A 27,027-nucleotide genomic window follows, 5' to 3' on the forward strand; every position below is an offset into this window, starting at 1 on the left:
TTTTGCAAGGGGAGGAAAATTGGAAATCCGACAGAATATTATACCTGCATAACCCAATGCTACGACCTAATTCATTGTGTGTTTATAGTACACAATTTAGGCAACAGGTGCACAGTTAGACATTCACCATAACTCATCATCATCATCATGTCAGTTTTAAGGCCGTTGTCCAGTCTGTTCCTCCATTTGGCCCTGTCCATCACGTCCCTTACATTGACTCCCACAGGTGTGGGCGCACCCACATAAATGTTCAATGTATAGTATATAAGTGTGTATTTTTTATGAGCTAGGTCTGGGAGGGCACATCTTTTTTGATGACAGTTTTTTAACTTTTGCCCTTCCCTGGACGGCCTGTGCTTGTTTTATTGTTTTGTTTTGTTTTGTTTTGTCCGAAGAATTGTAATAAAAATAAATAAATAACTCTACATTTATTTTGAGGCGTGTGCAGACAGTATCTGCATCAGAACAAGGGGTTTCCATTTGGGAAAAACTGTACCTAAAAACAAATTAGCTAAATTAAAGGGACGGCAAAGCAGAGGTTACACAAAGTGAAACTCTTCCTACTCACCACAACGTTGCACCATTGGTTGAGCTTAATTGGAAGATCCCTGTGTGACTGGACCCACTTGGCATACGTTGGGTACATTACTGAGGAGACACATAAAGTAAACAAAAACCAATGAAGTATAATATATCAAGGCTACTGTACAAACAAACTCTTGATAAAATAAGTCAGTTCACAATCGCAAATACTTCGCACAAAAACTTTAAAAGAACGTGTGTACTGAAGTAACAGAAGCAACTTTAAATACGACTTTGTGATCATTTAAAATTACTATGAGATTTCATGATATCAACATGTTTTTAAAAAAATGTTTCAATAATAATAATGATAAATTGATTTATATTGCACCAATTCACAATCGCAAATCAACAAATATTGAAAAAAACTAAAATAAAAAGGTTAAACAAAGTCAGAGCAGCAAACTTAAACGGCTTTGCGATCATTAGAGATTACATTGAGATTAAATGCTATCAACATGTTTTACACAAATGTTTATAACAAAAATAATAATAGTTCATTGATTTATATGGCACCATTCCATACAATGAACACAAGCTCTAACAAGTCATGATAAAATAAAATAAACAAGATCAAAAAGACAATGATTAAAATCGCAATAAAATGTATTGATTTATATCATGCCGATTGCAACCAGAGAAAAAGCAACTAAACAAACAGACAGAAAGAATCCAGTTCATCCATAGAGTTATATATAAGAACTAGAGGGCGCACTGGCCTATATATTCGACCCGGCATGCACGCAGGTGGCCATTTTTTAAGTTGACAAACAGGCATCGCACAGTGTGTGTTTGTGCGCCCATTTTGTAAGTTGACAAAACAGCATCGCGTAGCGTTCAATAAACACAAACTCCAACGTGTATTTCATATACAACGCGCGTACAGAATGGCGCGTGCGTGTCTCCTTGCGGTCCAGTCGCGTTTGTGCAAGAAGCATCACCAGTGCGCCCTCTACAATTTATATAACTCTTTGAGTTTACTTGATTTCCTTACCAGTCTCGCTAGTTGGGCGAATCGCAATGGGTTCAGCCAGGTCAGTATTGCCAGATCTAGTCACCCAAGCAACCTATAACACCAGAATCACAATCATCAAAACAAGTATCAAGAAAATGTCAACCTTGAGGCAAACGAAAAGGCATCCATGTACTTGGTGAGTTACGTTAATAATAAATAGTAATAATTGACCATTTCTAGTGCCCCATGTCTGTGAATAATGACATTCCTGGTGCAAAAACGCCAATGTTAGTCTGTGACTTTTTATTTGGTCTTGTATTTTTATATGAAAATAAACCAATTTTGAATTGAATTGAATTGAATTGAAAATGAGAGCTCTGCACTACACAAGGACAACTAGTTTATATCAAACTCTACCCTCGCAGGTACCTATTTATACCCCCAGGATGACAAGAAGCAGTTGACGTGAAGTGTCTTACTCAAGGACACAAGTATCATGACCTGGATTCAAACCCACACAACGTTGACTTATAACCACCATAACTTGAATTCAATCCTCGGCCATGACATCTTGAAGCTCTCATCAAGGCCCAATGAATAAAACTGCCGTTTTACAAAATACTCTCGACATTTTGTCCTCTCTGTGGCCTGCCTTTACCTCAGGGGAGAAGTCGGCTAGATGATACTTCTCCCTCTCCAGTTTCCCTTTAAAGTTACCCCCATAGACTTTTTCACAACATTTCCTTGTGGAGCACAACGGTCTTTAGAAATTTCATGCGGAGACCTTTTATTTTTCCCTTCTTTGTTTTATCCTTGGTCTCTCTAAAGGCAGCTGACACTTCTGGTAATTACTCAAAATAATTATCAGCATAAAGCCTTACTTGGTAACGAGTTATAGGGAGATAGTATAAAAATTATAGTTGATAGTATAAAACTTTGTGAGAAACGGCTCCCTCTGAAGTGATATAGTTTTTCAGAAAGAAGTAATTTTCCACGAATTTGATTTTGAGACCTCAGGTTTAGTATTTGAGGTCTCGAAATCAAGCATCTGAAAACACACAACTTCGTGCGACAAGGTTTTTTTTTTCTTCATTATTATCTCACAACTACGACGACCAGTGGAGCTCAAATTTGTACAGGTTTGTTATTTTATGTATATGTTGAGATACATCAAGTGAGAAGACTGGTCTTCGACAATTACTAATAGTGTCCACTGTCTTTAAGGTATCTAACATGAGCACAATTATTGTCCTCTCTGTGACCCGCTCTTACCTCTGGTGAGAAGTCAGCAATATGATCCTTCTCCCTCTCCAGGGCACTCTGAGATACAAACATCGGGAAGTAGGTGTTCTCCACACCGAGCTTCTTGATACAGCGGTCAAAGTACTCCTTGATTGCCTCCCAGATTGAGTACGACCACGGACGGAGAACGTAGCAGCCACTCACGTCATAGTACTCAATCATCTCAGCTTTTGTAATCACCTGAAGAAGATAACAAAAATGGATTTGTACGAGACCGGACTGGAGGCAATGGAGTAAAACCACTTCTCAACTCGATTCTTTTATTTGCATTATACAACACACACGACCTACAGCATGACGTCCCATCTGAACGACGTAGCGATTATAGTCAAGATAAGAATTCACTAGAAATAGTAACCTTGCAGGTACAGCCATGTGTACATCTCTTTTGGAGGAGTGTTGGCTGTAAAAAGAGCCGGTAAAAGTTTGGTGCCGTCAGGTATGTTAGAGTCAGGGATGTGATAGGCCGTTGAACAAAAACTGAACTATAAGCGCAAAGTGTGAAAGCTTGCAAGTTCAAAAGCTTGCGAGCACTAAGCCTGCTTTACATACATTTTTTAAAAGCCCTACTCTGCAATACGTGGCATTCTACATGGTTTTATCTTCATGTTTTTTTTATGAAATTGATCTTAATAATACAAAATATTTAAACAAAATCATAACTTTTTTTTTTGAGGGGGGGGGGTGTTTTTTCTGGTTAAAAATGAAGAAATCACAGCCTACCTGTGAATACCAGTCACTAAGGTTTTCTTCCTTCTTAGCTTCCAGACCTAATCTCGTCTGCTTCTTGTCAGCTCCGGCAGCCTCCTTTGACGTTTTCTCCTCTTTCTTGGCTTCGCTTCCCTTCTTCCCCTCGGCTCCCTTCTCCTTCTTCTTGTCTGCCTTTTTGTCACTCTTTTGACCACCCCCTGGGGGCTTGTAGTCACTACCAGTCAAGCTTTTATACTCTGCCTTTAAGGCGAGGAGGCTTTTCACTCCCGCATCTATTTGCTCCTGGCAAAGACACAGACAATCATTTCAGTTTGAACAGCAGTTCAGATAATGATAAATAAATAAATAACAATTCTGCATGAACGTCTGAATGACGTTGTATCAAGTATGCATACAAGTTTTTAGACTATGGATCTGAGGAAACATGTTATGGTTTAAATATTCCCTGAAAGAATGTTGTGAAATGTTGTTATGTCTAAAAGAATTTCTTTATCATTAATGCCATTCCATTATTTAATAGAGGTGCCCCATTTTGGTAAATGCATTTCAACTCAGTTTATTGGTCCTACCATGGAGGAAAATTCCATTGCACATATACACAATATAATTACACATAGGCTTTTGCAATTCTAGAGCACTGCCTCTAACTACCCAGCAATCTAGGTGGTCTAGTTGGTAAGACACTGCTCTAGAATTGCAAAAGTCGTGGGTTCAAATCCCACCCGAGTAATATGCCTGTGATTTTTTTTTCACAGAACTCAGGAAAGTTCAGAGTATACAGTAACTCAGAAGAATTTTAACTTCGACATCAACAGCCTCCTGTGAAGAAAAAAACCCAGAAAAAAACAAGTCAACATCACAGAGATTAAAGGAACACGTTGGCTTGGGTCGGACAAGTTGGTCTATAAAAAACGTTTGAAACCATTTGTTATAAAATGCATATGGTTGGAAAGATAATTTATAAGTAGAATACAATGATCCACACTAATTTGCCTCAAAATTGCGTGGTTTTCCTTTTGCTTTGCTACAAACACAGTTGGCCATTTATGGATAAATGGCCGACCGTGTCGACGAGGTAAAAGGAAAACCATGCAATTTTAAGGCATATTCGTGTGGATTATTGTATTTTACCTTTAAAACATCTTTCCAGCCATATGCATTTTATAACATACAGTTATACACGCTTTTCAAAAGTGTTTCTTTAAAGTAGGATTAGAAACTTTGCATGGTGGGAGTATAATCAGGTGAGGTTTGCACTGTAGCACCATGTGTTGGTTCTGAAAAGAAACTAGTACAGGATCCAAACATGAGCAAGTTCGGGTGGCAAATAGACTTGACTACATGTATACCGACTATACTAACCAGAAACCATAAAGCACAGGGAGATCGACTATATCAAACCATGCCCTGGAGTATGGTAGACTATGGTCAATTGTGGATTGACCGAGAGCTACGTCACAGTTTCTGGTCGCTCACCCAAACTTGCTCTATGATGAAACGATGGCATTCCCACCTTTTGGTAGCCCCTGGGGTTTAGATTTCACAGAGCTGTTAGGAACAGTGTTGTCAGCACTATAAAGAAGTAGACCAATGAGGTAGTTTTTCTTATATGTTGACAAACTAAGGGCTGATTTTGGTCATCAGGCTGACTTTAAAAGCCTTAATTCAGATAAAAGTCGGAACTTTCTCATCCCTGATATTAGCATTGTTCACTGGAGTGGAATGCACCTCAGATACTGAAATTGTCCCAAAAAGAAAACAGTTAAGCACAACTGAAACCCACAATTGAATTTTGCGTATTAACCACACTAAATTCACGCTAATGATCGAGGTACATGTAAAAGGCAAGTATTTACATAATTAGATGGAGAGATGAACAAAGTACAAATAGGGGCATTGCTTGGCAACAGACAGCGCAGGATAGTGTGAAATGGAGAACTGGTGAAGATGCTTTCCTCTTGCAGTGGAGTGAAATGGGCTAGACAGACAGACAGACAAAAAATACCTTGGGTGCCTTGTCAGTTTTCAGTTGCCGCACTTTGTCTCCCTGAGCAGTGATCTTCCCAACTAGTGCAGTTGTATCTGTTACTGGTTCCTTCTTCTCCACTTTCAAAGCACCACTTGCTGGAGGCTTGTAGTCGGTGCCTGTCTGAGCTTTGTAATCTGCTTTCAAACTTAGTAAAATCTTCACTGCAGCAGTCACGGTTTCCTACAATGGTGTTAAAATAAAATTATTTCAATTTCAAGTAAGAGTTAGAGCATTGTGGAATCTAGTATGGTTTGCTGTAACACATATGAACATGGCCACTATGGTCCAGTGGTTAGACTGCAGGACTTGCAATCACAAGGTGATGGGTTCGAATCCTACCAAGCTAACCACTGATTTAACAATGACTAGAATAAGTATTGTCAACTAGTTACTACATGTAAATCATCATTTCTTGATTTGTGCAATTCATAATCAAAGACGTTAAACCAGCATTTGAATGAGAGATTGGCTGTTGCCAGCTTGGCATTTATATCCCTTTGTGGGAGTTTGCCGAGTTCCCTCGACAGGAAGATCATCTAAACAAACAAATCTCTCTTGGGTTGTGAGGGTTCTGAAAAGGAACCCGTGGTGGAACATCTTGATGTTTCAATCAGTAAGTTCTGAGAAAACTCAATATTAGGATTATTTCTGTCATATACTCAAATTGTTTGTATTGTCTCTGTGTTTTTATCACAAATTGTAAGAGTTCCTGCGTCCGGAAGATCATCTTACCAAAATAAAAATATCTCTCTTGTGGGTTGGAGGGTTCTGAAAAGGAACCTGTGGTGGAACATCTTGATGTTTCAATCAGTAAGTTCTAAGAAAACTCAATATTAGGATTATTTCTGTCAAATATTCAAAAAGTTTGTATTGTGTCTGTTTTTTAATCACAAACTGTCCATCCTTGAGCAATGTTTACCTTTGATGCTTTTTCAGCTTTGAGTTTCCTGACTTCGTCTCCCTGCGCAGTGATTTGATTGATGAGGGTGCTCACGTCACTGCTTGCTTTCCCTGATGATGGTGCGGTACTTGGTTTCGATGCTGTATCAGTTGCACCACTTGCTGGAGGCTTGTAGTCGGTGCCCGTTTGAGCTTTGTAATCCGCTTTCAAACTTAGCAAAATCTTCACTGCAGCAGTCACGGTTTCCTACAATGGTGTACAAATCAAATCAGTTTAATTTTAGTTTAGGTGTGAAGAAAGAAACATTTACAGGAGAGGTACTTGAACCAACGACCTCTGGATTAGTCCCGCCCCAGTCAATTTTTCTTTGTTCAAACCCAACCTATTTTAAAGTTGCCCAGTCAGTTACCTTTCCTTATTACTTGAAGTTTTATTTTAGAGGATTTCGATACTTTTTGTAAGACAAAACACAATGTCCACAGATTTACAATAAGTTTACACAGTTTGATGATACATGTAATGTTATAAGAAAGCTTCCCTTAAAATATTACTTGCTTAGGTGCTGTAGTTTTTAAGAAATGAGTAAAAAAAACAATGTCACGAAAATACGTTACGGGCTAAAACAACTTTCACTAACTGACTAATTTCTCAAAAACTACAGCACCTCAGTAAGTAATTTCTTTAGGGAAGCTTTCTACCATCATTATCTTCAAACCGTGTAAGTTTATTGTAAATCTGTGGACATTGTGTTTGGTGTCCTGCCAAAACTACCCGGACCCTTTAAGTAAGAATTTGAGACTTTGCATTGTGGAAACTTAACATTAGGATTATTTCTGTCATAATATATTAAAAGGTTTGATTATATCTTGGGGTTTAAAACCACATGGTGTCAGTCCTCGAGAGATGTTACCTTTGATGCTTTTTCAGCTTTGAGTTTCCTGACTTCGTCTCCCTGTGCAGTTATTTGATTGACGAGGGTGCTCACGTCACTGCTTGGTATTGCTGCTGATGGTGGTGCGATACTTGTTGGTTTCAATGCTGGAGTTCCTTTTGACTTATTGTTCGTCTCTTTTTTCTTATCCTAACGAGAGAATCAATAAATGATACAGTCAACTTTTAGAGATCATGGATCGTGGGAAAGTACGATAATTAATCCTGCTTTCTTATTGGTAGGCGAGTTGATTGAGCAATGGCTCAGTATGCCAGGCACTGTAGGTTCAAATTCTGCAATTGCAAATTTTCTGTTCACAATCTAAATTTGAATCTCACTACACGTAGCTAAGCCTATCTGTTCGAGAACTGTACCCTCACAAATTGTTGACAGGAAAAACTCTCACCAAATTATTTTTACAATATTAACCAACTCACAATAGTTGTTTAAAGGGAGAGTAAACCTTTGGTTATCCTCCACATAATTAATTACCATAAAAACTGCAGCTGTTGAAAATGTATACCATTTTGCGAAACGTTTTCCTTCAAAGGAATGTGGTTTAGGAGAGAGGGGTTCAAAAACATTGAAATCTGAGAAACATTTCTTCATGAATTGTTCTCATATTGTGTATTCCAATTACGGATAATTCTTCCTGCCTGGACATAACCGCTCCAGCTTTTCGGAGATATCTGAAAAAACGCTAACGCCTTTTGAAATGAAATTTTCATCGGTTTATTTTATTGTATGTATCTACATTTATATTGAAATACAAATAATCAAACAGATCCCAAAACCAAAGGTATACTTTGATTTTTAAGCTTAGAGTTTGCTTGCAACATTACCTTAGCCGACTCCTCTGGCTTTGATGCTCCCTTGTGACCATCAGGTATGTTCAGAAGAATACACGGACTGGATCGACCACTGTGGCGACTAGTAAAAACAAACAATATACTTATTAAAGAAGACTTCAAAAACCTGAAATCAGGGGAAAAATACTGACATATCACAGGCAAAACAACCGCAAAATGTACAGCTGTTCTAACAGTGCATTTCGCTGTGCATCGAGTTTGCTTGAAGATAAATTTGTTATATCACACCTGCGTTAGTGGTCACAACTCAGCTTTTGGCTTTGTTGGATCCAGAACACAGAAGTGCTCTGGGTTTGGTTTTTTTAGTATTCCACTCATGCTTGTGTGATAACTAATATTATACAAAATGTAATACACATAGAATGTCTTGTATTCAAGTACTATGACTCTTTAAACCGAGACTAAAATTCTTTCAATCCCATAATTGACCTTCCTGAATGACCTTTGATCCCTACCTTGGTTCTTCATATGCCTGGTCACAGATGAAGAATCCCTTGCGCTGAAGCTGAATGATGTCTCCCTTCTTCAAGCTGGCGAGCTCAGGGTCTCCTAGTAGCACCGTCTCAGTCTGGAGGGAATGTTCAGAAGAAACAGAAACAGTCTATCAAACAACTCAAAAATACAAAAGTTAACCAAGATACAATTTGGTGATCTTGGAAATCTGTAACAGCAAATGAGTTTGCTGAATCTGTCCCCAATTACTGTTTTCATGGAACTACACTGATAGTCTTTCACAAAAGGAAAGCTGGGGACCGTTCGTTCTTTGTTGTTTCCCCCAAATTGTGCAACAAGCCGGTTATGTGCTATCAGGGAAGCAACATCTACTGCGCCCTTAAAGCTCCAACTAAATAAAATAACCTTTTTCCCAGCTTATGATACATGTTTGTTTTAATATATTTTCTTTTTGTATAATTCTGTTGTTGATTTTGAGGCACGGTTTGTGCTCTTTGTAAATGTCCCGTATTTTTATGATTAATACTGTAACAGCTCACAGCCATATGGAATTTGAGGCGTTGCATACGTTGAGGTATCAATGTGTAGTTGGTGTGCTGGGTACACAGCCAGTAGATACACACATGGTGTTAGTGCAAACCAAATAATACAACTCAAACCCAGTTGGCTAAAAATTATGTAACGCTAAGTAAGTGAACTTCAAACTTTATCTTTCTGTACACTTGAATAGAATAAAAATGGAACAGATTACCTATTCAAACCAGGAACTCGAACAGTGTCACAAGCCTTCAAACAGGCTCTTAAGACCCGCCTTTTAAACTTGGGCGATATTGCTTTTAATATCCCACGATGTATCATCCAAAAAATAACACGATATTCGATTATATCGTGATTCATATTTGAACTCTAAAATTCTGACATCTTACGGTGCCAAATTTTAATACTATTCAAAAATAATAAATCGAGGTATACATCTGTTGGGTGATACTGTCTACCATGGTGTGAAAACCTGGGCCTTTCAGTTACACACACATACATACAAGTGTCTAGTGTGCCCATTTCATTCCAGCTAACCAATAAGCATCCATAATGCACATGTGGTGACTTCTGCTGACTTGTGGTTTGTATTACAATCCCAATGTGGTTTTCATTCCGCGGCACACGGCCGGCTCCACACACAGGGGGGAAATGATACACAATTGTATTACTTCTGTAGTGTCTTTTATGAGACCGCCCGGCCAGGCGCTAAAATATTTGATGTTGTTTTTTTCAAAGAAACCCTGTCACTTCGGGATCAGTTGGGGAATCTTGCCTTGGTTCTTGGACTCTATATTTTTTTTGAAACAGCCCTTTGTGGTTGCAAGACGTCTCAATTAGACAATACATCGTGATACTTCCTCAAAATCACAATTTGCCGATAATTCCATTAACAAAACATTTAGACGATATGGTAATCGTTTAAGAAATGGTATCGCGATTTTCGATAATGTCAAGATATTGCCCAAGTTTACCACAATTTCCCATAGTCTTAGCTGGTCAACAGCGTCTTTGTACTGTCTTGTTTTCCTTCTTTCTCAAGCACCTTGTATTATAAGGTAATTTGGCACTTTATAGATACAGTTATTATTATTATTACTTGAGGTGGATACTTTTTTTAAGAAACTCTGTGTGTTTACCTTTGAGTTTGTGTTGACAAAGTCTTTGAAGTTTTCATCTTTACCGAGTACTCCCTTAGTGATGAGGTAGTCGTAGTGCATCATGACAGCGGGAATCAATGGGGCCTTCTCAGTCTCAGCGAGCCACGTCAGCTTGGTGGTCTTCTTGTAGTCCTAGGATAGTCATGGGGAAAATGATCATCATTAAGGGAATTTCTCTACGAACCTTGATGTAGTAGGAATAAACATGACGATAGTAATGAACAAGCTTAGTGGTCTTCTTGTAATCCTAGAATGGTCATAGTCATAAATTGAGGGAATCTACAACTCTGGAAGTGGTGTGGTTAACATGTACAAAGCTCATGTACATTAGCCAAGTTACTTTAACTTTCTCAACGATGTGCTTTCACAACTTCATACAATTTAAAATCAAACGCTCTGCAAGAAGTTCAGGCAAACTATCTAGAAAAAACACAATCTCTTTTGAGTTTTTCATTCATCACATCTGAACTTAAGTCCCAACAAATGCCAAGGTAGATTATGAAATTGTGATAATTAATTATGACAGTCCTGTGCGATAGGTGATTTTAAAAGCCACCAACCCATCATTGTTTTTTTTTATTTCTATTTGACTGAAGACTGTTTTGTGCACACTGAATGCTAATATTAAGTAGCAAAATAAAAATGATATTGTTTTTTCAATCACAATTGGTACATTTTGTGTAGCATTTTGCTAGACAATATAAGAGATGTTAAATTTGCATCGGGGATAAAGCATATTGATTTTGGTTTTTACCCATACACTGATGTGTGTTAGCACTGTAAACTCAGTACTTTCCCGAGTCCTGTGAAAAAAAATATCACAGGCATGTTACTCAGGTGGGATTCGAACCCACGACCCTTGCAATTTAAGAATGGGGATAAAGAATATTGATTTTGGTTTTTACCATACACCAATGTGTGTAAGCACAAGAAAATAGTTTACTGCAAAGGAATCGTGTAACATTATTTTACTTTAAGGCCGTGGACACTATTGGTAATTACTCAAAATATTTATTATCATAAAACCTTACTTGGTAACCAGTAATGGGGAGCATAAAACATTGTGAGAAACAGCTCCCTCTGAAGGAACGTAGTTTTCGAGGAAGAAGTGATTTTCCACGAATTTGATTTTGAGATCTCAGAATTAGATTTTAAGGTCTCAAAATCAAGCATCACACATGTCTGAAAGCACACAAATTCATGTAACAATGGGTGTTTTTCTTCCATTATTATTCAACAACCAATTCAGTTCAAATTTAAACAGGTTTTTTTGTTTGTGCATATGTTGAGATACACCAAATGAGAAGACTGGTCTTTGACAATTACCAATTGTGTCCAGTGCCTTTAAAGAGACAGATTGTCCCTGCCAGAATCTTACCTGATTGTCCAGATTCAGAGTTGCATCAATTGATGAGATTTTTCCAGAGCCATCCCTGTAAATTTAAAAGTTGCAATTTAAAAATTATCAATCGTTTTAAGCTTTTAAGTGAAGATTTATCATTGTGCTACAAGTATATCGAAGACAATGGAAAATACACTTCTACAGCTGTAGATATGTATTTGCTTTGAACGAATCAACAATAAATGCAAGACTGTTGTTATTATGTGTTATAACACCCCTTGCAAGTATTCTGCCTGCTCATTGGTTTAGAGCGCATCACATGACATGTCTTATTTTGCTAGACGACGGCCGTGTGATAGTGCGTCGGTCTGCCATGCGCTAGTCCGAAGACTAGCACCTGGCGCCATGCGCTAGTCCGAAGACTAGCACACGGCGTCATGCGCTAGTCCGACAGACAAGCACACGGCGTGCAGTACCCAGGCGTCCGTTGCGTGTCAAGGATGATAAATTAATAGTCTGTAAACATTTCGGATTGCCCGACACTACGTGCAACACAGTAAGTAAAAGTGTTTGCAATCTGTATTCGCGTCGTCCGTGGATTGTAGCAGTCAGGTCTGTAACTTAATAATAATAGTAAAGTATTTAGAAATGTTTGGGGTACTATTAAACAAATATTGACTGCTTTTACTCGTGCAATGGTTAAAAACTATGACTCCCGAGGTGATCCCCGGAGCGTTCTATTTTCCCAAGGCGAAGCTGAGGGAAAATAGAACGCTCCGGCTATCACCTCGGGAGTCATAGTTTTAACCATAGCACTCGAAGCAGTCAATATTTGTATTCTATATCATCTTCAAGAAACATGAACATCGGGCCAGTAGACCAAACTGCCACAAAGTACAACTTGATATAGTTGCAGCAATGTTTTCTTCTTCCCAAATCCATAGAACTAATCGACCGTTACACTAAGACGCTGCTTCTACTACAACGAAAAAGTGGCCAAGAGCGTGGCCAATCTTGGCACCACGTGAGCAAAACGTGGGAGGATCTCCATGAACATGGTTTGGTCGGGTGGGACCCCCCCCAAGTTGGGAAGCTGCGTTCTCTCCCCACGCTTATTTTGAACATGCACAAAATAAGCGGAGCCAGGCTGTTGTTCTTGTAGTTTTCAGGCAGATGGTGGTATCCTTGCCTTTCTCCATAGTTGTGCACATCACTTCAGTTTTAGTATGAAGCTAATCAGTTTTATAGAACATGTGAACTTTATTTACAATAAGTGTGACATTGTACATTCTTTGGCGTTTCTGGCAGGCGAGATATTGCACCGGTCATATGGGAAAGTTGACATTTTGTGTCATAATTTCCACATAAAGCCAAGTTATGAAAGTAAAAGCTGGACAAGTTTTAAGATGTGCTCCCTTTCATCATATCAAAAGTTGATAAGAATTAGACAGTGCAATCTCCGTAAAATATAAGATTTTATGGGTGTTTTCCATTAGGCTATGTACAAGTCATGCCTGCAGGAAGTCCAGGCTCTGTGGCTCTTTTGTAAACATGCGATGTCACAGATCACATCGTGTATACACTTTGTGACTTACTTATGGATCTTGTTTACGATGATGTTGCCCCAGTTGACAAAGGTCACGACCTCTTCGTCGCTGAGGACAGCTGCATCTACCTGATCTATCATCACTTTACTGTTGTACCAAACTTTCTTCATTCCGACGGACTCATTCTGCAGAGAGAAACAACACAAACAAAATGAATTATGGTCAGCAGCGCTATGAAATGGAAGCTCATGCAGTAAGCACAAAATCAGCCATTTTAAAGACTCTGGACACTAATGGTAATCACTCAAAATAACTTTTAGCATAAAAACCTACTTAGTAACCAAAGATTTATTAATCCTGTACTATGTCTTAAAAGACACTGGACACACTATTGTAATTGCCAAAGACCAGTTTTCTTACTTCGTGTATCTCAACATATGCAAAAAATAACAAACCTGTGAAAATTTGAGCTCAATCGGTCGTCGAAGTTGCAAGATAATAATGAAAGAAAAAACACCCCCGTCACACGTAGTTGTTTGCTTTCAGATGCTTGATTTCGAGACCTCAAATTCTAAATCCGAGTTCTCGAAATCAAGTTGGTGAAAAAGTACTTCTTTCTTGAAAAATATGTTACTTCAGAGGGAGCCGTTTCTCACAATGTTTTATACTATCAACCTCTCCCCATTACTCATTACCAAGTGAGGTTTGTTGCTAATAACTATTTTGAGTAATTACCAACAGTGTCCACTGCCTTTAAATACTTGTACCTTTCTCTCTCAAAAAATATTCTTTACCATCTTACCTTGGGATGTTTGGCGACATCTTTGGAGTCCTCCGTTGCCCCCTTCACCGTGACCGGCACTGCGTCGGTTTTCACAACCGCTGAGAAACGAGGCACTTTGGGGTCAATGACTTTACGATTGAAACTCCATAGCTTGTCCCATTCCATCATCACAACTGATCTTGATGAACCCTGGTGAGAAAACATAAATTGTTAATCAAATCAATGATCAATCAATCAAACCAACAAAATACATGTCTTGGCGTTAAAGGGGAGATGTAGTTTTTTCCTAACACAAAACACAATGTCCACAGATTTACATTAAACTTACACAATTTGACGATAATGATAGAAGAAAGCTTCCCTTGAAATTTTACCTACTGAGGTGCTGTAGTTTTTGAGAAATGAGTAAAACAAATGACTTCAGTCTCAGTTTTGGCATGTAAAATGGTATTAACCAGTTATGCTATGTTTATGGTATAAAATCTGGTTAATGGGTATATACATGCTAAAATACTTATTTTGTGACTTGTTTTACTCATTTTTCAAAAACTATACAGCACCTCAGTAGGTAATATTTTAAGAGCAGCTTTCTACCATCATGATCTTCAAACCCTGTAAATCTAATGTAAATCTGTGGACATTTTGAAAAAGTACCTAAATCCTTTATAAAGGGGAGATGTAGAGACAGTGTTGAAAGCGTCCCCCCCCCCCACCCAACCCTGAATGAGATTGACAAAATGCACACATGAATGGGTCCAAACAAAACAAAACAAAAATTAAGTCTTATATAGCGCACGTAACTACCAGATAAGGTACTCAAAGCACTGAGTATATACAAACTTTCAGAAAGAAATTCTGAGAACCAATACAGCAGCTACAGCCAGGAACATCGGTGTGAACCCCTTCTCTTATCAATAAATAAACTGGGTTCTTTTTCATGCCTTACACAGCACATGAGACCCCATTGCCATGGGGTGGGGGTGGGGGGGTTCTGGTTTTTCTCCCTTCACAAAAAATCAAACACTTTTAAACACAGGCTGTACTATGGGTCTTATATGAGTCAATGTGACTGGTTGACCAAGGCGCCCTTGCATGACTGCAGATCCAACACATAGTAGCAGCGTCCTTCACAATTCAGCATCTCAGCAGCCAATGAGAATGATTAATAGCCTCCATAATTCTTATTAGAATAGGAGACTTTGGACTGCTAGGTGGCAGCAAACTTATTAGGGAAATTACCATTGTTTATGTAGCTCTGAGCACGCACACATAACCAAGTACAACAGATTTACCTGGTAAGACTGCTGCCACCGAGCATCCCAACAGTCCCCCATTATTACATCTGAAAGGAATATCATCAGTCTGATTTACCTGTGCAGCGATGAAGAGCTTCAGGCCTTCCACAGTCATCCCACGCCTCAGAACTCCACGCACTGTGGGGAACCTTGGATCCTCCCTACAAACACCCACAAATAGATGGAGTTATTAACAAAACCAGACAAAGAGGCAGAATCTGTCCTGAAACCGGGAAAAATTCATGAGAAATCACATGTCTTGATATTACTTAGCTGTAGCTGTAGCAGCCAATTCCAACCTGGGCCTTATTTCAAACAGCTGCATTTCTATTTAACCAGAAAAGTAGCTCAACACAACAAAATTATGTTTACCAGAATAACATTACCAGCTAAGATAACATGTAACATGCACCATTTCTGACTTGTATCCTGCTAAGCACACTATTTGTAAGCAAAGTTATCTGCTTCAGCAGCTCTATGAAATTGGGTTCTTGCCAGGTCCCTTGATTGCATTAAAGGCAATGGACACTATTGGTAATTACTCAAAATAATTATTTGCATAAAACCTTATTTAGTAACAAGCAATGAAGAGAGGTTGGTAGTATAAAACATTGTGAAAAACAAGAAAAGGCTCCCTCTTAAGTAGCGTAGTTTTCAAGAAAGAAGTAATTTTCATTGAATTTTATTTCGAGACCTCAGATTTAGAATTGAGGTCTCAAAATCAAGCTTCTGAAAGCACACAACTTCGTGTGACAAGGATGTTTTTTCTTTCATTGTTAATTCACAACTTCCACAACCAATTGAGCTCAAATTTTCACAGGTTTGATATTTTATGCATATGTTGAGATACACCAAGTGAGAGTACTGGGCTTTGACAATTACCAAAAGTGTCCATAAATATGCATTTATTATTGTAAGATACCAAGAACATGACAAATGGTTGTCGTACCTCCCAACAGGAAGCAGTACACTTACCATCCATCCACCAATCCCTGCTGGACGAACCACGTCAGTTTCCGTTTGGACAGCACAGTGTGTTGGAGATTCAGCCTACTGTAGGCCCAGATGAATACCTTGCGTAGCTTCAAGTGATCCAAGAACCAATTGTACTGGTCGTCTCGGTCGTGGTACTCCGTTGTGCGCAGGGCGTGGGTGACCCCCTCTATGGAGTCCACGATGGGACACGCAAAGTCGTATGTTGGGTAAACCCTGGTGAATAATGAGCAAATTTGTATCATTGAATGTGATTGAAAACAACATACAATTGGCGGTATTTGATATCATGCGAGGGTCAACAAAATTTATGTGATGCAAAACAAGTTTTTAAAAACTGTGTTTTTTGTCAATGGTGTCTGTTTTCATTGTTGTTTTACTTTCATTAATGTTATCTTTTTGGCTAATGACACACACAAAAATTACATAAAGGCAGTCAAAACAGGATACAACTGTAAACCAGATGCAAGAATTCGATGGTTAAATGACTCCTGACTTGCACCTCGGAACAAAGATACTGACTTAAAGGGAGACAGACAACATAGGACCAAATAGTTCTGTTGGTAGAATGCTGGTATGTTGATCGGGAGGTTGATGCTTCAAGTCTTACTCCAGTTAGTTAATCTTTGTTTAAACCCAAACTATTTAAAGATCTATTTAAAAGGAGACATCCCAAAGGGAACAAATTGAGCGCAATAATCCGGTATAGCTACACTTACTTTCTCCAGAATATCTGACATCACAATCAAAGGTTTGTAAAAAACACCAAATGACCAGCCTGCCCAGATGTTTGGACCCTTACAAATGTACCTTTTGACTTGCATTCGGTTCACACGGTTCACATACATGCACTGAAAGCTATGAAAAGCTATTGAAAGCTATGAATTCTGAGACCCACTTATGTATCAGCTTATAAGGGTTTACAAGTTTCTTGGGCGAATACAGCAGCCAAAGCCAGGAACACGGGGGTGAACCCCCTTCTCTTTTTAATAAGTGCACTGGGTTCTTTTACATGCGCTACACAACACATGGGACCAACGGCCTTTCCACCCGAAGGACGAGGCAACGGTTAAGTGTCTTGCCTAAGGGCACAAGTGTGAAGGCTATACTTACTTGTATTTAGTTCCCGTCTTGACATGGGGTTCATCTTTACACCTATAGATGGTAGGATCTCTCATGCAGCCGTTGTTGGATTGCATATCAACCTTGGCTCTTAGGCAGCAGGTCTTGCCGAAGGGGGTAGCTTTCTTCATCTCTTCCCAGATCTCAAGATTTCTTTCCACCGCTGCATGATTTAACAACATTATTAATGTTACAAAACGCTCTTGTAATTAGAGTTGTGCATTTTTGTGTACCTTTATAACTGAATTTTGTGATTTTCGTTTAACTGCTCTACTGATCCTAATCAGTACTATGAGCCCATCTTTAAATGTAAAAACACTTTTTAGAATTGAAAACAGAAAACTGTAACCCAGCCTTTACAGTCCTGCCTTCTTCTGTTTTTGAATAACAATATATCATCCTATTCTTTAGTTTAACCAAACTAGTTCAGGTATTGACTTCAGTCCGATAAATATACTTCCTCAGTATAAAAGTATTACCATTAGACACACGAGATAAATCTTCTCTAAGCTCTTGTTCAAACAAAAACAATTTAATTGTGACACTGTGTCGGTGGATTTTTTCTAACTTATGTTGTCACACATTTTCTGTTCCAGTAAAAACTTTGAGCAACAAGCCCCGAAGCTTAAATGGATTTTCCCCCAAAATTGAACCCTTTACACTGAAATGTGTTAAGCACTGTACGGTACATCAGGTTATTGATAATTAGTCTGATATTATACTCTAATAATCAGTGATCCCCCCTGGCCCCCATCTGTTCCCACAGGTTGAAGGGTAGGATTCTTTAAACACATTTAGCGTCAAATCCGGTCAAACAACAACACTGCTAAAAAATAAGAACAAGCAAAAAAAATAGTTTGAAATGAGAGCTTACAGTTCTGCCTGTTCTTGTTCTCAAATCTCTGTTCCCGCTCTTTCTTCATCTGCTCAGCCTCTGTGTCATCTGCGTACGCCTCCCCTTGCTTCATTAGAAACACGGCGTAGTCCTGGATCAGATCAAAGTGGTCCGATGTGTGGGAGAAATGGTCGTACTTGATGCCCAACATGGCAACATCCTCCAGAATCACCTACAGAAGAGTCAAAGGATAGAGAGGCACATCGTGAATTTCAATTCCCGAATTTCTTTACCCTTGCCTGCCCCCCCCCCAAGTGAAAAAGTCTTACTGCAACACTGAACAAGCACTTGTGAGTATTTTGCAGAAACTTCATCATGTACATACATACATGGAATAATATAGCTCAGTTGGTAGAGCGGCAGCACATTTATTTTGGAGGCCGTTGGTTCAAATGCTGCTCCAGTCAACTTTTCTTTGCCGAACCCAAAAATAATTAATATTTACCCAGTCAGTTTCCATTGTGTTTTTTACTTGAAATTTGAAATAAGAAAGTCACATCCCATAAGATGATCCCCTGGGTGCCGCTTCCCAGGTTGTATTGTAAACTTAGGTGTGATCCGAAGCTATACAGCAGTTATACGGCTTCTGACTGGCACCCCCGAAAAAAGAAATTGACAAAATAGGAAGTAGCTCAGTTGTAGAGAGCCAGAGTGGCAGGAGAATTTTGTTCCTCCACAGTTGGTGTACCCTGAACGGTGAACTAAGAACAAACTTTTTCTGCTTTTTATTTAAACATCCACCTCCAGCCCATGCAGTTTCCCATGTGGAGGACACAATATCAGGGTATATATTTAACTGGGACATTGGCATGTTGGTTCAAATCCCACTGTAGTAAATTTTTCTATGTTCAACCCTAATTTACTGAAAAATATAATTTTGATAAAATTAGAACAAATTGGACAGAGCAAAAGTACATGAGCAAAGCACATTATTCAGCGGGAGCTTCTTAAAAACTTCTACCGATAACCATCAATGATCTCACCCTCTCGAATTCTAAGTCCTCTTTAGCTGGGTTGGTATCGTCAAAGCGCATCACTAACTTGCCCTTGAAGAATTCTTGGTAGTATTGATTGAGCAATGCTGCCTTGGCGTGTCCAATATGCAGATATCTGGGTAGAACAGAAGAGTACCATGGTTAATGAAAAGTAATGAGTACAAAATCGGTCATTGCTGAAGCCATTCATGTGAACCAACATATGCATGACTCAACAAACCTGTCAAAGTTTACAGACACTGGACAATATTGGTAATTGTCAAAGTCTTCTCACTTGGTGTGTCACAACGTATGCATAAAATAACAAACCTGTGAAAATTTGAGCTCAATCGGGCGTCGAAGTTGCGAGATAATACTGAAAGGAAAAAACACCCTCGTCACACGAAGTTGTGTGCTTCCAGATGGTTGATTTCCAGACCTCAAATTCTAAATCTAAGGTCTCGAAATCAAATTTGTGGAAAATTACTTCTTTGTCGAAAACTATGTCACTTTAGAGGGAGCCGTTTCTCACAATGTTTTATACTATCAACCTCTCCCCATTACTCGTTATCAAGCAAGTAAGACTTTATGCTAATAGTTATTTTGAGTAATTACAAATAGTGTCCACTGCCTTTAAGCTCAACTGGTCATCAAAATCATCAAAAAATAGTGGGGTTATTCGGAGGACCCAGCAACTTGATCTGACTGGACGGAGGGAAGGCATTACAGCAAGATGATCACATCAGCAAGGCCATTTTCTTTTTGCAAATGGAACTGCCATTGGAAAATCTTAAAGTAAATGGGCAACTTTTCAAGGTGCACCAAGCCCAAGACCAGGGCAACGGAGTACTTAGACAGTGGCCTGCGTGGCCTGCACGTAATTCCAGGCCTGGGGTTATGAAGAACAACTTACCCACTAGCTTCTGGGGGGAATCTCACCACCACCTCACCCTCGACAGCTCCTGGTAGGTCAAAGAATCCACCAACATCTGCCTGTTTGGCCTGTTGTAAATATAAATATTGTTTTAATAATAAGTTCTTATGTAGCTTATTTTATAATTACTGCATCAATGTGCCAATAACATTCCTTAATCTTTCTCAGCTCCCTGGCGAGTATACAGCCCTGAGCTGCCATGGTGCTCTAAAGACCTCTACCCTCGCAGGTACCCATTTATATCCCAGCTTTACTTACTGATAAGATATTTTGTTCATTTACCCAAATTCCAACTATCACGTTAACATATCCACCAAGCCACTTGACAAAGAATGAACATCTCACTGGTTAATTATTCCGCAGCCAGGATTTTTAGGGAGGGTGGAAGGAGACTGGCAGTGTGTCAAAAAGTAGGCTTAGAAATAGTACTGAACTGGAGTAAACGATATCGCCCTAATAGCCCATAGACTGACCGATAGCCCACAAGATTTTTTGTGTAGCCACTTTCAACCAGCAGTGGCAGTCTATACATATTTGGTTTGTGGAAACACCATGTGTGTATCTACTTCCTTAGTAGATAATTATCTTTCAAGAACTTGTATTGTTTTATATTCTACTACCAGAGAGTAGATTTTTCGGAATTCAGAAAAGGAACTGTCCTGCTTCTTAAAACCATTGGACACTTTTGGTACAGCAAACAAATTAAAAGTTCACAGATTTACAAATAACTCACAGGGTTTACAGACGGTAATGGTGAAAGACTTCTCTTGAAATATTAATCCATGAAATGCTTTACTTTTTGAGAAAACATTAAAACAATATCAATTCTCGATAACGAGAATTACGGATTTATTGTAAACACATGTCATGACACGGCGAAACATGCAGAAACAAGGGTGGGTTTTCCCGTTATTTTCTCCCGACTCCGATGACCAATTGAGCCTCAATTTTCACAGGTTTGTTATTTTATATATAAGTTGTGATACACGAAGTGTGGGCCTTGGACAATACTGTTAACCAAAAGTGTCCAATGGCTTTTACTACTACCAAGGCGGAAGGTAGAACTACTACTTTAGCTTTAGAGGATCAAAGGGACTTCACGTTATTGACTTTACTACTGTGGAGTGAGTTCTTTATTGGTCTCAACGTTTCGACTAGCTTGCTCTAGTCATTGTCTCTGTGTACTTACTGCTTTATCCTGCTTGCTGGCTTGAGCAGTACTAGGCAGACCGCTGGACACTTTCTTCACCTCAGGCTGCGATGCCACGAACCTGAACCACCGACTCACATTTGTCGGACCCTGTCCTTTGTTCAGCATGCCAGTCCATGTGGAGCTCCCTGAACAGACATTGGGGACAAACCACACACATTTTAACAAAAGTGAAATATTCATTTTTTGGGGGGTTTTGGGTTTTTTTTTATTTAATAATAGCGAACGATAAATGCTCTTGGGTTTAAGGGTGAAAACCTTTGAATGAAGACTCAATAAAAGTAAACAAAAGAAGTCTGCAGTTTAATTTCATTCTGATCTTTTATATGAATGTCCAATGCTAGTCCTCAGACATTTGTTTTGTGCAAACATGAAAATAAACTGTAAATAAACAAAAGCATGAATTCAAATTGTCTCACCTTTTAGGGACTCCCATACAGCCAGATCAGCTATGGAGAGTGTTTTTCCTACGAGGTATGTTCGAGGACCCAGACTCTTATCGAGGCTGCGCAAAGCCTCAGGAAACTGATCTGACTGGCTGAGACGAGTGTTGCTAAAATCAAGCCAGTGGTCCACCTACAAAATGAAAAAATCTTGTTGTTAATTAAACCATCAGTTTTGGGCTGATTCTTTTAAGATCGAAGAGACTACAACTTGCTTGAAACAAAATGCCCATTGTGGCCACAAATAGCCTCAACATTCGACAAATATCAAAAGGGGAGGTAGTGCTTTCTGCTCTACCAGCCAGGCTTCTGATGGATGATACCCAAGCCTACATCAAAATGGACTGTAAAGGGGGTAACCCTGTTTCAGCCCCAGGAGTAGGTGTCAATGGCCACTGGATAAAAAAAAATGTAGCCCACACCTTGAAGTGGCCATCAGGCCTTGTGCATACAATTTTTGTTTTAATAAAACAAAAGGGCCAGTAGCACAAGTTATGTCTGCATTGACATTATATGAGGAAATAACTGTAAGTATTGGTAAACTTGTGGGTACAATTACAACCATGTGTGAGTTCTCTTTTGGAAGGAGTGTGAAAAGAGCCGATGTAGTCTTGAAGTTTTTGAACAATATACTCTGTTTGTCTTCAGAGCAAACACTCCTCCCAAAAAGAAACCACACATGGTTGTTTCCGCAACTTTACTAGCGACAGTTACTTCTTATCTTCCACACCATACGAAGCTCCAAACATCCCTGTGTTTTACAGTGTAGTGTGCATTTCAGGTGACACAGGACCTTATGCACCCTTACGATTTACAACAAGAAAGGCGAGCATGGTAGACATGTCTCAGTAGTGTGTGTAGCATCAATTGGTGCAAGGGTCCCTAGATAATACCTATCCAACAAGAGTTAGTGCAAGGGTCCCTAGATAATACCTATCCAACAAGAGTTAGTGCAAGGGTCCCTAGATAATACCTATCCAACAAGAGTTAGTGCAAGGGTCCCTAGATAATACCTATCCAACAAGAGTTAGTGCAAGGGTCCCTAGATAATACCTATCCAACAAGAGTTAGTGCAAGGGTCCCTAGATAATACCTATCCAACAAGAGTTAGTGCAAGGGTCCCTAGATAATACCTATCCAACAAGAGTTAGTGCAAGGGTCCCTAGATAATACCTATCCAACAAGAGTTAGTGCAAGGGTCCCTAGATAATACCCATCCAACAAGAGTAATGATAACCGTGTTGATACTTAGTTAGACTAGTTTTCTCTGAAATCCATTCTGCTTCTATAGACCAATCCGACGAATCAAAATTGGTAGCGCCCTCTATTGAAAATTACCAACTGCGCTGTCTTTTTGTGCACAATCTAGGCATTGAAGACACCGCAGCAAATGGCGTGCGGTGCTCAACACTTGCACGCCCGGTGCACATCAGATTGTTCTACACATCTATTCATACCTCAGTTGCTTCAAGCTGGTTACTGCCGTACAGTCCACTCTCAGGAGACACCCTTGCAAAATACCGGCAAATAGCTACGGAATTTGTACACGTCAAGTCCCTGAAGGAAATTGGAGGAGATTCCAAGTTAGTTCAAGACTTTGTTTTCACATTGATATCAAGAAAGGGAAAATGCCTGGGTAAATTTCAAAAAAATTTAGGTTGAACAAAGAAAACTTGACTTGAGCGGGATTTGAACCTGTGACCTCCGAATTAACGTGCCATTTGTAAGATGGCTATTTTTAAATTGTGTTTAACAATGCTTCCAACTTGAATACATTTGAAATTATAAATATTTTGAGGTTGTTGGGGCATTGAGTTGCAGACAAACATTTATAGACTTACTCAGACACCCTAAGAGTAGTGGCCTTGCCCCATTCTACATTGATGTTCACTGAGCCTCTGACGTATTCTGCTGCAAGAAGGGCAGCTGTGGACAAACAACAAGGTAGAAATGTTCACAAAGTTCCAATTCATTCTAATTGTTTTAACATTTATTTAAAAGATCAGGGTACTTTTTGTAACACAAAACACATAGCTATAGATTAAACAACTTACATTTAACTTACACCGTTTGAAGAAAATGATAGTAAAAAGCTTTAAGCCTAACAATATGTCTTGCGGAGGTGCTATTTTTAGAGAAATGAGTAAAACAATGTCACCAAAACTCCGATTTACATGCTCAAATAATTTGCATCTCGTGAGACAAAAATTATGTTTGTAACTTGTTTTACTCATTTCTCAAAAACTACAACACCTCAACATGTGCCGGTAATGTTTTAAGGGAAGCTTTCTACCATCATTATCTTCAAATTTTGTGAGTTTTATAAACAAATATTTTTACAGAAATGTAGATTTTAACTTCCCCTTTAAGCTTTCTTAGATGTACCCATCTATGTGGTAAAAATGGACCGCTGACTGTAGCTATTTTTATCCCCTTGTACATTGATGGGCCCAGCTAGGGGCCATCCAGCTAGGGGCCTGGACGAGTTTTAATTTTGTTTGGAAAAAGTCATCAGCAGAAGAAAGTTCATTTGGGTATTGGAAGCAGTGGCAACTAGATGACACCGATACCTGTACCTCTACTCGTAGCCTTAAAGTCTCATTAGGGTTTGCCCTTAGATGTTATAGTGATTAGCAAGTAGGACCAGTTTAGCTTGTCATTTCACTGGTCTGTCAGCTTTTTCACTAGTCCATATTTTATACTAACTGGATGCTTTTGGACTATTCATCCCGACCCCTTTCTGACTAGTCCTGTTAGCCTTTATTTAGCCAGCGGACCATGGTTCAGGAAAACGCTGCTTGTACTAAAAAATTACTACTCGGCTACTCCTAGTCCTAAAACAATGAGGTTCCTTGATTAATAATTAATTGTTTTCTTGATTCAAAATAATTCATACAGATGGGGCAAACAAAATTAAATGCCATGGACAGACAATACCAATATGGGGGATCTAACCTTCAAGGTAAGCAGTCTTTTAAATTTAAAGACATACTTAACAGAAAATTGTCTTTTCCACTACCCCAACTATCCCCCCCCCCCAAAAAAAAAAAAAATTAATAATAATAATATTAATAATATATAAAAAATGCTTGTTACAAACTTGTTTTTACAGTTACACCCTGTAAAATTGTGTATTTTATATTTTATAATCTTTAAATATGTTTTTGTACATTTACTTCTGCTAAAAAAATCCTACTTTTAGCTTGTGTATTCGTAACAACCACAGACCACAAGGAAAATACATGACACATTGATTGACAATCCATGCCAACCAATGTGAAATTGAATGTAATCCAATGACACTGACAGATGTCAATCTTCAGGGCCCAGGCACGGGTCCTACTACTTGCCGTCAACTCGCCGTCAACTCACTTGCGCCGTCAACTCACCGTCAACTCCTCCAATATACATTTAAAATCCTCTAAAGAGGCATAGAACTGTAAAGTATCATCTCAAAGAGAATTCGCGTAAGTTTTAGGTCATATTTCGGAATAAAAATTTGAGTTTTTTTCTCGTGAAAAAAAATTCTCGAAGCAGAAAAACTGTCGGCCGCCATTTTGCTTTTTCACAATGACTAGTCTTGGCCCAAGATGTCAATGATTGGTACTTTTTTTTATCAAAACAAAGTCGTTTTTGAGAATGAATTTTTACCAAAAACCATTAGAAATATGTAGTTTAGCCCAGACTTAACACTTCCGTGCCCCTTTTTATAGATTTTTTATGTAAATTTAATGAGTTGACGGCACGAAAATGAGTTGACGGCGAGTTGACGGCGAGTTGACGGCAAGTCGGCGAGTTGACGGCAAGTAGTAGGACCGCCAGTCACTGACTGAGTCAGTCACTCAGCATGCCGAGTCATGTCAGTGAGTTTTTTAGGTCTAAATCTGGGCTTTCAACAAACAAACCAATTCGAACCGTCTGTAACTTCGATTCCTAATCATCCTTTTATTTAAAAAAAAATTGTTTTTCTGGAAACTATGATTGTAAGTTTAAAAGTTGGGTTTTGGGCCGGGGTATTTGTAAGATTAAAAAGAGTCGTGTTGTTTTGTCCACGTGGACGAACTCGTCGTGTGTGTGATGTGATCGAATGGAATCTTGAATGAACACGGTTGTGAATCAACAGAACTTTCTGATCTTACCAATCGGAGGATTGTCAGAACTTGCACAGAGCTTCATCGCCATCTCAAATTGTTCTTCCTCTCTCTGAAGATTTCTCCGTTCACACCCCAGCACAAAATTTACTCAAAATGTAATCAATCTTGCACAAAGTTGCAGCAGACTGCAAATTACTGCCAATGGTAGGGCGCCCTCAATCGCCTACACTTTTCGATGGTCCCGGATTTTATTTGATGTGTTTTTCGCAAGATGAGCAAGATACCATTGATGCGAAATAGCTTAGAAATTCCACACTATTGCATCAGATTCTACTTCAAGCCCCTATCCCCGCCCCCCCCCCCCCGGCCAAAAATGTTTGCCTTGATCGTTTTTGCAGAAACTAATAAGTAAACACATAATATACTAAACATGTACATATTCTACTATACCTCCATTCAGCATCATTGGATGATTGAAAGATAATAAGACTGGAAGAATAAATTCCTGTATATACTTCATGTGAATGAAAAGCGTGTCACAATGCCGTTTTCACTTCAAATATTTCGCATTTTAACAAAACTGTTCAAATCATTTGTGTCAAACTTGTGGCGTCAAAATTTGTATTGCTTTCGCAAACAGAAGTGTGAACCAGGCTTTATGCTAATAGTTTCACTAGTGCAGATTTCTGCTGTATGTCATTTTTAGCCCCGTCCATCCCTGCCTACGTGCGACAGACTTTCCAACAATGGATTTGACTAACACCATCTCCTATATCAGAATTCATCGACTTGAATCTCTTCAAACAAGCCCTTTTATGCCCAAACCACAAGTACAAGCCATCTATTATGGTTGAAATTGGCTCAGAGGTCATTTCCTAGAACACTATCCCAAACTAGCCAAGTTTAAAACCAGCTCACTTCTCTGCTCACAAATGCAGCTTGAAGGGAAAACAAATAGAATTTG

The 27,027-nt window shown here is 39.0% G+C and overlaps 1 protein-coding gene across 1 annotated transcript in view; it reads right to left on the minus strand.

The window, feature by feature from the left end:
- The window catches only part of LOC139934799 (bifunctional glutamate/proline--tRNA ligase-like), a 35,833-nt gene extending 9,526 nt beyond the window's left edge, over nucleotides 1–26,307 (minus strand). Inside the window, exons 1-24 of the mRNA XM_071929205.1 lie at nucleotides 26,109–26,307; nucleotides 23,811–23,895; nucleotides 23,427–23,526; nucleotides 21,946–22,102; nucleotides 21,506–21,654; nucleotides 20,296–20,384; nucleotides 19,392–19,518; nucleotides 18,388–18,580; nucleotides 17,505–17,676; nucleotides 16,374–16,607; nucleotides 15,475–15,559; nucleotides 14,122–14,292; nucleotides 13,368–13,504; nucleotides 11,809–11,863; nucleotides 10,410–10,562; nucleotides 8,736–8,848; nucleotides 8,254–8,341; nucleotides 7,391–7,561; nucleotides 6,499–6,726; nucleotides 5,556–5,759; nucleotides 3,563–3,832; nucleotides 2,810–3,019; nucleotides 1,577–1,649; nucleotides 569–648 (exon numbers count right to left, since the gene is read on the minus strand). Of these exons, the coding sequence (XP_071785306.1) occupies nucleotides 569–648; nucleotides 1,577–1,649; nucleotides 2,810–3,019; nucleotides 3,563–3,832; nucleotides 5,556–5,759; nucleotides 6,499–6,726; nucleotides 7,391–7,561; nucleotides 8,254–8,341; nucleotides 8,736–8,848; nucleotides 10,410–10,562; nucleotides 11,809–11,863; nucleotides 13,368–13,504; nucleotides 14,122–14,292; nucleotides 15,475–15,559; nucleotides 16,374–16,607; nucleotides 17,505–17,676; nucleotides 18,388–18,580; nucleotides 19,392–19,518; nucleotides 20,296–20,384; nucleotides 21,506–21,654; nucleotides 21,946–22,102; nucleotides 23,427–23,526; nucleotides 23,811–23,895; nucleotides 26,109–26,151 (3,387 nt within the window). The 5' untranslated portion in view covers nucleotides 26,152–26,307. The remainder of the gene's footprint in view (nucleotides 1–568; nucleotides 649–1,576; nucleotides 1,650–2,809; nucleotides 3,020–3,562; nucleotides 3,833–5,555; nucleotides 5,760–6,498; nucleotides 6,727–7,390; nucleotides 7,562–8,253; nucleotides 8,342–8,735; nucleotides 8,849–10,409; nucleotides 10,563–11,808; nucleotides 11,864–13,367; nucleotides 13,505–14,121; nucleotides 14,293–15,474; nucleotides 15,560–16,373; nucleotides 16,608–17,504; nucleotides 17,677–18,387; nucleotides 18,581–19,391; nucleotides 19,519–20,295; nucleotides 20,385–21,505; nucleotides 21,655–21,945; nucleotides 22,103–23,426; nucleotides 23,527–23,810; nucleotides 23,896–26,108) is intronic.
- Nucleotides 26,308–27,027: the final 720 nt, after the last annotated feature.

The sequence above is a fragment of the Asterias amurensis genome, chromosome 1, assembly GCF_032118995.1.
Source record: "Asterias amurensis chromosome 1, ASM3211899v1".
NCBI lineage: Eukaryota > Metazoa > Echinodermata > Asteroidea > Forcipulatida > Asteriidae > Asterias > Asterias amurensis.